Source organism: Mytilus trossulus, chromosome 14 (genome assembly GCF_036588685.1).
Source record: "Mytilus trossulus isolate FHL-02 chromosome 14, PNRI_Mtr1.1.1.hap1, whole genome shotgun sequence".
NCBI classification, from domain to species: domain Eukaryota; kingdom Metazoa; phylum Mollusca; class Bivalvia; order Mytilida; family Mytilidae; genus Mytilus; species Mytilus trossulus.
This window is the reverse complement of record NC_086386.1, coordinates 16,437,564-16,450,757: the sequence shown is the minus strand read 5'-3', so window position 1 is coordinate 16,450,757 and position 13,194 is coordinate 16,437,564. Positions and strand designations below refer to the sequence as shown.

Sequence of the window (13,194 nt, the reverse complement as noted above, 5' to 3'; positions counted from 1 at the left end):
CTCTCGAAGAGTTCTACATTTTACACAATAAGCCCAAAAATGTCCGACTGTCTGTTTAAAAGTTACAACGGGATGATTCTTAAAAGTGTAGTTTTGTGTGTATATCTTTTTAACGGTAACATATATCAACCTACTATAAACTGCAAAGATGATCAGTCAGACAAGACCTTCAGTTTGAGGTCAATGTCAGGTCATGATGAAATTTCACCTTGACCTTCACAGTATACTATAACCTTGACCTTGTGATAGTTGAAAGGTCAAGTGGTCCTGAGTTGAATGGTGCTAGTCCCATGTCTCTACGACTTCTGGTTCTTAAGTTTGGTATTGCATCATATATTTGATGATTAATTGTGACCTTAGTTAACTTTGAAATTGTCCCAATTCTTTTTCTATAATGTTGTCCTTCAACTGTAGATCATTTATCATTTAACAGATTTGAGATATCTATTGTCGTTTTAGAGATAATGCAGTTCAAAGTTTTGCGAGTGGAGGCGTGTATTTCTGAATCAACAACAGCTTACCACTTAAAATGTTTTAGAAAATGTAGAGGTTAACATAGTTATATGTTTAACCAAATGCCAAAAACATTCCATGGAAAAAAATCACCAAAAATTCAATTTGAAATTTTCATGTTTTGCATTGACTTAGTTAGTTTCATAACTTCTATTTATATAGTTGATATTGCATCATTTTTTCCACTTTGTCAAATGGGGTCATCTGATATATCAAATTGAAGGTCTTAATAAACTCTACTTATAAATTAAAATTTTTTAACACCCTTTTCATCCCAGGGGGACGGGTGGGGTCATTTAGTGCAAAAAATTAAATTTCTCAGATGGTAAGGTTGTCGCATATCAAATGAAAGAACATAAAGTGTACATTTCAAATTTCAAATTGACGTCTCCCAAAAATGGGCTGGATGGGGTTATTGAGTGCAAACATTAAATTTTGTTTTAAGATAGGGTTATTGTATATCAAATGAAAGGTCATGATGTGTACATTTGATATATCAAATTCCCGACCTCCAAAAAATACTTGGATAGGGTTATTAAGTGCAAAAATCAAACTTTCTAGAACATCGCGTTGTCGCATATCAAATGAAAGCTCATCTACACTGTGTTGCATATATCATACTTCCGATCTCAAAAATGTAGGCGGATGAGGTCATTATGTGTATAAAGCGAAAAGTTTCAGAAGGTATGCTTGTCGTATATCAAACGAAAGGTCGTACAAAGTACATTACGAAAACATCACTTTTACAGGAAAGACCTTTCAATTGTTTTACAAACAATTGAGATACTAGTTTGAATTATCCCTCTTCCCATCTCCTCACCTGACTATAATATGCCACTTGCCATTTCTAGCAATAAAGGTGCCATAGATTGGTTTTTTGTCTTATCTGTTTACACATGTGTTTTTTTGCTGTTGAAAAAATGGAGAAATTATTAATTTTAGCTATTTATATTGTAATTGTCAGCATTGTTTCAATGTTATGGAGCTAAATTTATTAATCTACCACAAAATGAAATAAATCTTAGCTGAACATAATCAATTAGTGATAATATAAATTATTTTTAATATGAACACCTTGCATATTTATTGGTACATTATTTGCCATCATTATGCTTGATTTATGTGACCTTAAATTAATGTGTTAACGAAAAGACACAATGATGTAGCCATGTCAAGACGTGATATCATATTCTCAGTAAAAAGCAATTTACATTGTACCTTAACAGGTGTAAAAACAATGGCTTGATGTATATTGTAAAGTTATCTGAAGGTACTATCTTTCCATTAAGATATCATAGATACAATTGCACCAAAAAAATAATTAAGGTACAGTAAATGGGCTATGTCATAGAAATTGGTAGAGTTTTGCATACAACTAAATTGACTCCTTGAACTCATCAGAAAATCAAAAATAAATGAATAATGTCATTATCTCTTTTATTTTCTAAAATTCCTTCAAATTAGGTTAAAATTTGTGTAGAAAGCACATAAAATCAGTGAATTTTTTATTTTTCCTGTAGAATATCAATTCCATTTTCTAATTCATATGTTATCTGTTAAAAAAGTGTGGATCCATGAATTTATGTTTGATTGATTTAAAATAATTATACTAAGGGCCACTGACTTATGTTTTTGGTGTATTAGCCAATCGACTAAGCAATGTAGTGAAAAATGTCAAAAATAGACATTTTACGGCTAACAATTTGATGAAGATGCACTTGATTTCTTTCATAATCAATACATTATCATTGTCCCTCAATATATAAAGGAAACTTGTGAAATGTTCTAACTATTTCTATCATTCATTTTCCATCAAAGGACTGAGATGCCAATACACAAACAGTCACATTCATCATTATAACATATGGAGGTAAACTTTACAACAATTTCAACAAATGATAAGATGGAAATGGACAATAAAACTAAATAGGCTTCATAAATTACTATAAAACCACAAATATGCTTAGAATGAAATCCAAACGGTTGTATATGATTCAAAGTATCATGAACAAGTGTTCTGTTACTAACTAATTTAAAAGTCCTCAAATGCAAAAATTTTACACGGAGTATTAAACAAACCACTTAGATTGAAAAAGTGTAGTCAATATTGCAATACTAAGAAATAAGGACATTGTTATACTAAGAAATGAACTATAAATCACAAAATAACACTTCTATGACTGCGTTCTTTGTTTTTGAGAACAACCTATATAAAGACACCCCTATATAAGGCTGATTATGCATGATGTTGCATTTATAGTTAAAAATAACATGCAGAACTGACTTTTCCTCATATCAATTGCATTGATTGTAAGTCCATCAAGGTGATGACATTTTGTGCATGAAAAAATTCTAAATATGTACTTTAAATGTTGTTAAAAAGACATTATTTGATTGTAAAACATAAATTTTTCGACTGTTGGCTTGTATCAAGTCTAAAAAGATTTGACCTTTGGACATCTGTGATTTCTGTGTGGTCTTTTTAAAGAACAAATACCGCTTTTTTTAACCCATAAAAGGCATGGTCTTGTTCCAATCCGTCAAAGTAACAGAAAGAAGGAAGAAAACAAGCAAACAAAAAACTATACATCAATCTGAAAACAGTGAGCTGGTATGAACCAATGAAAAAAACATTTATTATGAAAGCTTGTAAGATAATTACAGGTGCCCTATGTTGCTACTGAGATATGAAATTTCAATTTAGACCATTGTCAAAATGATGCATTATTTTTGGATACAGTAAGATGTTTATGTCATAAAAAGAAAATGTGAAAATGATCCCTAATGGTTTTTTTTTGGCAATAGAAAGATGAAAAATGATGTGTCCCATTTTGTTCTTGACATGAAATTTATCAATGACATTAAGAGAAGGAAATGGGTATTGTCAGCCGAAAAAAGAACTTGATATTATATTTGAATTATTGTTTTGTCAAACATTTTTTATGTACAATTTTTTTTTAACTTAAAATAGAAATTTGACTACCTGCTTAAGGTCTTAAAAATGTAATGTTATTGAATCCTATTTTACAAACACCCACACAAGTTGCAACATGGTTTTTTCCTGTTAGTTTATACTAGGATGACCATAGAGATAGGAGATTAGTTTATGATGATTTAATGGTCTGTATGGATGTTAGATATGATTTACTAGATAAAATGGATGTAGTAGAACTTGTAAGAATCATAAAGTTATACTTAAGTGAGATAACAAGTGGTCAATTTGGCTTGGCGTGAGACAACATGGAACATTTATCATCTGAAATCTCTCAAAAAACATATGCTGCTGATATATTGAGATGTTGTAGTGTTAGATTAGTTAGACAGATAAAAACTCTTTGATTTATGATGATTTTGAGTGCCAGTCAAAGATTTATAGAGATACTTCTTTATTTTAAAAAAAACTATTTTTTTCATTTTTTTTTTATCAGAACATTTTGCTTATGATATACTATGGATTAATTAATGGTGGACATTTATTTTTGTTCCAATCATTTTTTCATACATGTTGACTTTGCCAATATTATACCCACAAATTCAAAGAAAATTGGTTACCCATGAAAATCAAATGAATCCATAGTAAAGGCTTATACTGTAAAAACTGTCAATTGGAGACCATTATGAAAAAAGTAAAAATCACAAAAATACTGAACTTAAAGGTATACTTAAAGGAAAATTAGTTCTGAAAGTCCATAATCACATGGCAAAATCAGATAACAAAACGCATCAAAAACAAATTGACAAGAAATTACATAAACTAGTATATATTTGTTTAGGGGCCAGCTGAAGGACGCCTCCGGGTGTGGGAATTTCTCGCTACATTGAAGACCTGTTGGTGACCTTCTGCTGTTGATTTTTATTTGGTCGGGTTGTTGTCTCTTTGACACATTCCCCATTTCCATTCTCAATTTTATTAATTTTACATAAAGACAAGACATACATATTTTGTACTTATTGTATTGGACCCTTCTAATACTGAATGTATACCTTTATTTTGTGATTGAACCTATGTATTATATTTTAGATGCAATTAAAGTATGGAATTGGTATTCAGCCTTATCAATTTTTATCAATGACAAACATTGTTATATTTTTACTATTTTTTTTCAGAAACACAATGATGAATTGTGAGTGAAAATGAAATGGACATCCAGGCTACAGATGAGTACAAAGCTTTGGAAATCTACCTTCAAAAGGCACAGGTTAGTTACAGAAGAGAGAATTCAATGTCATAAGGCAAAGTTTCACTGTATTTGTATGAAAATAAGGAGATTTGGTATGAATGCCAATGAGAAAACTATCTACCAATGTTTCAAATGACAAAAGATGGAAGCCAATATAGGTCGCCTTCAAGAATAAATAAACCTGATACCATATACTGACATGAAACATGTGAAACAATTCTGAGGAAAAAATAGCGTCCTGATTTAGTTGGTATGTTTTAGCTTCATTGGATAAAAGACGCACTGATGTGTTAAACAATACAAAACACTTCACTTATATAACGTGACACACAAAACATACATCATATTTATTAATTAGCATATTAATATGAAATTAAGATAATTTATTGCTTTGAGATTAAGTCAAGCTAGTTATAACTAGAATTTACTTATTTATATATCAATTAGATTATTTCTTATATTATTACTGGTTTAACAATAAATTCTAGTATATAACTACACAATATATATAGTTTCTTTTTTGTGACATTTACAATGTGTTTATTTATGACTTCGCCTTAATGTATATGTTGTGGGTGCTTCATATTTAAGATACATAATTCAAAATGCTTTGAAAACAATGATGTAACGAATTTAACAGAAGGAATAGCCATACCACAAACAAAATTATTTTTCTCTGGCTATTTAAATGTGTACTTTAGATAAAGCATTCATTAGATATAGGAAGATGTGCTTTATACGTATGAAGCATTCATTAGATATAGGAAGATGTGGTATGAGTGCCAATGAGACAACTCTCCATCCAAATAACAATTTTTAAAGGTAATCCATTATAGGTCGATGTACAGCCTTCAACACGGAGCCTTGTCTCACACCAAACAACAAGCTATAAAGGCCCAAAAATTACTAGTGTAAAACCATTCAAACAGGAAAACCAACGGTCTAATCAATATAAAAAATGAGAAACATGTATTAATTACATAAACAAACGACAACTACTGTACGTCAGATTCCTGACTTGGGACAGGTGCAAACATTTGCAGCGGGATTAAACTTCCCCATAAATATTTGCACTTTTTTCAACATCAATAATTAAAATAATAATAACACAGAAAAGGCCAACTTATATGTGGTTGCATGTTTTATGTCAGAGATGTTTTGATTTTATATTTTTTCACTTTTGATATTTCATAATTTAATGCAATGCAGGAAGAAATTGGACGTTCATTATCTAATGGTAACTCGGTAGAATCATTACAAAATGGCTACCCAGGGAAGAGACATCGTAGTTTTACCTCTGAGTCAGATCTAGATAGTTCTCATAGCTACTGGCAACATGTTGGATCAGGCAGAACTGGCAAACGGCACAGCTTCTCATCTATATCCAATAATAGATATAGTATTAAACCATCTTCTAAAGAATTATCACAGCAGAGTTCAAAAAGACACAGTGACCCTTCAAGGTCAAAGACTGACCATCTAAATGGACATAGTAATAAACCCTCTACTAAAGAACTATCACAGCAAACTTCTAAAAGACACAGTGACCCTTCAAGGTCAAAGACTGACCATCTAAATGGACATTATCAATACATTGTTGTCCAGCCGAGGAGAAGAGTGGACAAAGAGTTGTCTCCCCGGACAGCTGAATCAGTAAAAGAGGTAAGACTGAAGTGTCAAGACACTTGGAACAGTTGTGTATGTTATTGAGGGTTTGCATATCCAGATCCTTGTAGTAATTTCCTATTGAATGTTAGGGGTTTTCTCAGGTCACTCTGGCTTCCTCTACCAATAATAACTGGCAACCATGAAAAAGCCCCCAAATAGTGCTTAAAAATGGTATTAAAACACAAACAATCAATAAATCCTTGTAGTATTTATAACACTTAAAAGAGATCTAGAGATACATAGGGTTATATTTTGATGATATTTCAATCTTTATAAGGGAAAATATTGATGGGATAGATCTAGATTTGTTACTGTTATTTGAACCCAAAATATAATGAAACAGATTTTGGCAGTATGTATGTGTGACATAAATTGTATTTGTCATAAATATAAGTGCATTTTACAACAGGTGTTTTACTAGTGTTATATATTGGTCAAGTTTATTACCCATCCTGTTGTGAGCCAGTGCTTTAGAACTGACATGATTTAAATTCTACAATTTGTTGGTTAAATTCCTGGTTTAAAAACGATTCAAATTATATAACTGCACTAAAACTTGAAGGTTGTAACTTCTTTGTCAAAGTTGGTTTTTAAAAAAAGTTTTGGCTGTTCTGTTTTAGACCCTTAAGTTTATATGCCTTAAAATGATTTTTACATTTTCTTTCCTAAATGTTTCTCCTAAGCAGATATGATGGTGTCATTTGTACAGCAATTAATAATAATAAAATTTGTCTTTTTGGGATATAGTACTTTTATTCAATTATTTTCCGTCAAAAAATATCTTTATTTTTCATTCAATATTTGGATAAAGAATTACTTTGTATCTGCATTTTCACAATTCTTTTGATGTGTTTGAGTTTTTGAATTTGTGATTTGGAGAGAGACTGTGCATTTGTTATATCATTGCAAAATAAATGTTCAACCTTCACTGCGTCTATAGCTTATTGGATATATATTTATATAATTTTACTTTTTAATGTCATTTAATTGAAATGAAATATGGAAAATAAACAGATAAAGATCAATAGTATATATGTCCTTATGAATAAATTACATGGGTATTCCCCTGTCTATGGGACTAATTATATTCCGTGTCCATACTAATCAACATTCGGTCTATATTAATATGAAAGGGAAGATTTTAAATGTCAACAGTATAAGGATAAGTATCGCATACATGACATGACAGAATCGTCAAAATATGTCACAATGAACGAAATATCAGACGTATGTTATGGGAATTGATTTTATATTTTGTTACTAAAACGGATATTATTGATGCATTAAAATTCTCCACTGGAAATAAGTGAGTAAATGGACCAGTTTATTTGAATTACTGTGGACTTATAATACTTAAGGTGCTGATTTTGTTGTGTCTGGTTTACTTTAATTTTTGTGTCCGATAAAAACTCGACTACAGGTTACTATTTTTATATAGTACCATATTCTCAAAATTTTAAATAGAATTCACAAATTTCTGATGAAAATGAAAAGTTTATAGCAAAAAAAAACTATTTGAGTATTGTTGGTAAAAATAAAAACAGTAATAATCAGGTTTAGACATCACTAAAGGTTATGCTGTTTGAACTCTTGTTTGGTCTAAAATATAACAAGAGTTAAATATAACAGATTAAGTTTATTGAAGAAAAGTTCACAAGCCTGCCAAATAATGCCCTGACTGGACTATGTTCTATTTTAGGGAGTTCGCTTCTTAGTTTCATCAATTCTACGTAGTATGATATAAATTTAAGTTAAAAAGTTTAAATGTGGCTCAATTTCATTCAGAGATTTCATTGGTAATAGCTGAATAAGTTAGAAATCAATATTGGTAAACGAACTTACATCTAATATTCAAGTAAGCTATAAATTATTTTAAAACTATATTTTATGGGCACTATATCCACTGGTTTGTATTTCAGTCTCCATATAACTCGTGGTTTCATATATATAGTGTTTATTTATATCATATAACAAAAGGAACATCCTTGTGGCGGAATTTTTAATACGTTTCTTTTAGAGACTGGTAATAACGGGAAGAAATTGTGATTCCTCATGTGTACATTTTACGATTGACTGAATATTTTCTTCTCATCATGATCATTGACAGAAAAAATAATTTTGGGGTATTAAACACTTAAATTATACATGTTATATGGAACATTGATTTCTGTATGAATATAGAGATGTGGTGTATTAACTTTTGTAAAAATAAACTAAAAGTTTATAATGAACTGATAGTATAATTTTAAGGCGTCACACAGACATCATTTATTGGGCAAAGTTTGCTAAAAAATTCTGTTATTACTGTAACAAATTAAATTATTATCATTTTAGAAATTGAAATATTTCAATTTATATTTTTTGGCAAGTATATTTAATCATGATTGTCTTGCAACTTTTGTATTTGTAAAATTTGAACTGACAATGAAAGTAGAAAACATTTTATATTTGAGATTTTCCTCCTCATTTAAACAGAATAAACTAAGAAATACACTTCATCAGCTTAATTTGCATGTAAGAAGTACATTAGTAGTCCTTACTGCACTTAGTTGTTTACTTGAAAGATAAAAAATGTATTTAAATGAATAACCCCTTGACACTGTGTAAAAACTACAGCAGTCTTATAGTGTAAAATATACACCTGTCTCTACCAATTAAAGTCATAAATATTCAGCAACAAACTTATTTTCTTACCCTTATAAATATTCACATAGTTTACACAGTGTCATATTTACTTAATTTGGTTTCAAATTCTTGACATAAGATTTTTTATAACCTTATTGACAAAATATCAAATTCTGCTTGGCACTTGATTTATAAATAAGCTTAAAGTACATTTGACAAGATGCCATTTGGATTCATAGTAATAATTTTGATGATGATGACAAGCCCTCCATGTCTGTATACAAAGTCATTGTTTAGAGTGTAGAAATGGGAACCGATCAAGTCCAATCTTGAAATATGTGATTGTTATACGGGTGCACTTGATTCTCAAATATTGCCTAAATTGATGCCAAGTTTCTGAAGGTCAAGATAAATAACAATAATAAAACTTTCAATTGCTGAGAATTAGTTCAAACATTGCATAATAATTATTTATATCTGTAATTTAATAGATTACCTGTAGTATTATGCTTTACCATGAAATAAGGTTTAAATGCTGAAACACCCCTTCTGTATGAGTGAAATCTATCATTTTACATTAATATCTTAGGGCAAATTGAATACACACTTGTGGGTCTAACTAATATTGAAACACTTTCTATTCATTCCTCAGTTTTCACTTTCTAAGTTTGAATATTTTGAATCTATGACTGGTTTGACAAATTAATAGGGCATTGAATGCTTCAGTTCTATACTTGGTGATGTAAAAGTGTTGCAATCATTTTACTGTGTTCCAGGATTCAAAATTTACATCTAAATACATTTCTCTGTTATGATTTTTTTAAACTTAAAAACTTTATCCCTTTTGTTTATTACAGTTCTGGCATAAACAAGTGTGTCCTTTCAAAGATATTGATTTATTTTTAGAATTTTACATTTAAATTACACAATGGCATATATTTTGATATAAATAATTGGAATTCAAATGATGATTTATATTTTTATTTTGTAAGCATTTCAAATCCATAAGTTTGTGTTTTTCTAATTTTTTAATTTGATTAATTTGATTAACATCCTATCGGACTTAAAATCTTCTTGCCTTATGTTTGTATAGAAGACCCTATCATATTACAGGTATATAGTATTTCACCTGTCGTAATTGTGTAATCAACGACATTACTTTGAAGTCTGTCTATAGAAATAGGTATCTTATTTCTTTTCTTGAGCTACACATCTAATTGTAAAATGTCTTTAAAAGATAACTATCAAAGTATACTTCATTTATATAATTAGAAATAACAGACTAATTGACAAATTCTATCAACGCCTGTGCATAAAATTATATTTGACTTTGTAAAAATTATTAGTAGAGAATCTCTATAACATTATGAAGATCTATCATATTTTTAAATGAACGAGTAGTTTGTGAAAAGTTGTTATGATTATGTAAATTATTTATGCAGTTTGTCTAAAAGAGGATATAAATGCATATTATAAATGCATGTGATAAATGCAAATTTAATTGATCTGTTAAGGTTGAATATTACATACAAGGAACTGAAATTGCACTCACAAAACACCAAAGGGAAAATAACCAAGATTACATGTATTTAAAAGGTATAATTCGGCCTTGTTAACATATTTTTAAAGTGCAGGTAGATCGTAAGATAGCATATAAAATGGTTGTAGGGAAAGGCGTAATTTGCTAATTAGTGACTGATTAATTGATTCTATGTTTGGATATTTCTCCCATTATGGCCACAAGTGAGTGATATATATGTGGGTTGTTTCTGGAAGTTAAAGGATAATAAAGAAATAATTAATGCTCATCTTTTTGTGTAAAAGAAAAAAAACACAAGTCGACATTACAAGTGGAAGGTAAACAAGTTTCCTTTTAGTTTCCTAAAGCTATTTTTAATAGGAAATAAGTAAGAATATGTACATAAATAAATTACTTCTATTTTTGATTAAGGAAAAAAAAAATGTAACATATTAAAAACAAAAACACTATATTTGTAAAATAACATGTATTTAAAAGAATAAGAAGAATATATACATTTACAGGGTGAAGGTCAATAAAACAGCACCACAACATCATAATAAAAGCCTTTAAATTCCAATTTACTAAGATGGATTAGTGCCCACGTAATTAGGACCAACTCTTAAAATTATTTATCTCAGTGTTGACAATTTATGAATGTCAAGTAAATTAGCTTATTTCTTAACACTTCCTTTATTCATCAGGAATATGAATACCACAATACAGTTGATGGTAGCTGTCTTATGTTCAGAAAGTTTTTACATTGAATAAAAAAAATTGTTAAACTAGCTGTTTAAGGAAAGCTGTACATGTATTTTAGACCTATGATACTGATTTCAATACTAACATATTTCTTGGAATTTTAATGAATGAAGTTTGTCAAAACCTCAAGTCTGTGAATCCTTAATACATAAAAAGTAAGAGAAAGATACTAGCAAAATTCAAAAGTGAACAGTTAAAATTGTATAAAAAAAGCAGTGAAGACTTAAAATAAGATCTGGCATTAAATAAAATATGCAAAAACTTGTGTTTAATTGAATAAAGTTAAATGAGGCCACATATCACTGACAGTACAGAACAATTTGTACACATCAGTATCTGTCATGTTTATTTACATAATTAAAATCTCATTTACATATTTAATGCAAATTATTGTCCTTAATTTAGATAACATTGGTGTGACATTCAACAGATTTCTTACTGAGTGGAAATTCTGGCTCTGATTTCAGCCTGCATGTTATTTGTAAAGAAGACCACTTGTGAATTACTACTTAAACAATTTTTTAAAAGGAAAGTAAAATAAGTAAGGATGATTTCATTGAAGCATGACAAGATATTGACTGACTTTTTGAAGGACATGTATTAAGTATATGTCTGATTCACACAAAAGGAAACTTTGGTACATGAGAAATGGACCGAGTCAAAATTCTAATACATGCTCTTTTTAATTCATACCTGTAAATTTGTAAAGGTGTTAATTTCTAACAATAGGAATTTAAAAAAGTGGGTTAAAATCAAATTTTTGAAGGCTAATTTAAATTTTTGACATGAAGATGATACTATTATATAGCATACACACCTGTGGAGTTAGGATGGTACATATGGCTTAAATCCTAGCATACCTGGCCAATTTGAATTTCACCTGGATTTTATTTGACACACATTGTAATTGGATGATAATCTTATTTATTTCTGGACAAAAAGTGTTTGCTTAACCTTATAGTAAAATTATTACTGAATTGTTTAACAATAATTATGTGGCCAGTGTTTTCTAACTTCTCATCCTGATCCCGACTGTCTGTTGAAAGAAAAGATTAAAAGGACTTTAACTTATGCTGGCTATTGGTTAAACGGAAATAGTTAATCTGCAACTAGATAGGAAAGTTATTACAAAATGCAGCAAGGATTTGTCTCCGTCTTCTAATTATTGTCAAGAAGAAAATTGATTTTTATGCTGGTTTTTCTACTTATTTGCAAACTATTACCTGGTTTGTAAAACAAGTTCTGATTTAATGAAGTGAGTGGTCTTTATTCCAGAAACGTATTGTTTTTGAAGGATGCATAGATAGTGAATGTAGTGTGTTGTGCAACGTTCATTTAATACCAAATACGGATAAAGATATGTGGTCGTAAATTTGTAAACATAATGTGATGGTGCATATTTTATTGACCATTAGTTGATTAACGATGTTAATATAGTGTTCAGATTTGTACAGTTTGGTTCTCTTATAGATCAGGTGATTTGTAACTTTACCATATCAAGTTCTGTTTTGTATTTAGTCGTGATCTAATTTCCAAAAATATAAGTTGGATTTATTTTATAATGGAGCATAAAAGTTTATTACATTAGTGAATTTGAGTAGTGAGAAAAAGCATGGCGGTTTCGTACGGAGATGTTTTTAAACGTTACAAGGACACTTCTCTCCTTATTTTCCATGAATATCAGGTAATAATTCCTCTTTTTATATTCCATTTTGATGTTTGATATATATGTTAGACTTAAAGAATATGTTTTATTTAAGGGAAATATTGAATTCCCATACTAAGGATTTCTTCCTTGTGTGTCTGTTGGGTACATATATCTGGCTTCAGTTTATCTAACAGTTTTGTAACAGTACCATTAACAGGTCTTCTTTTAGCTATGATGTATCCTTGTATTTTTGTCATTTTGATTAAGTTTAGTATGAT

General features: G+C 29.5%; 1 protein-coding gene across 3 annotated transcripts in view; it reads left to right on the top strand.

Annotated features, from left to right (window-relative positions):
* Window positions 1-13,194, top strand: part of LOC134696665 (rho GTPase-activating protein 7-like) — a 118,097-nt gene that overhangs the window by 28,443 nt on the left and 76,460 nt on the right. For 2 of the 3 annotated variants that reach the window (XM_063558581.1, XM_063558580.1), the window contains exons 7-8: window positions 4,621-4,712; window positions 5,904-6,356. In XM_063558581.1, the coding sequence (XP_063414651.1) occupies window positions 4,653-4,712; window positions 5,904-6,356 (513 nt within the window). In that variant the 5' untranslated portion in view covers window positions 4,621-4,652. Of the gene's footprint in view, window positions 1-4,620; window positions 4,713-5,903; window positions 6,357-12,797; window positions 12,953-13,194 lie in introns of those variants that run through there. The other variant, XM_063558582.1, reaches the window with a different exon arrangement.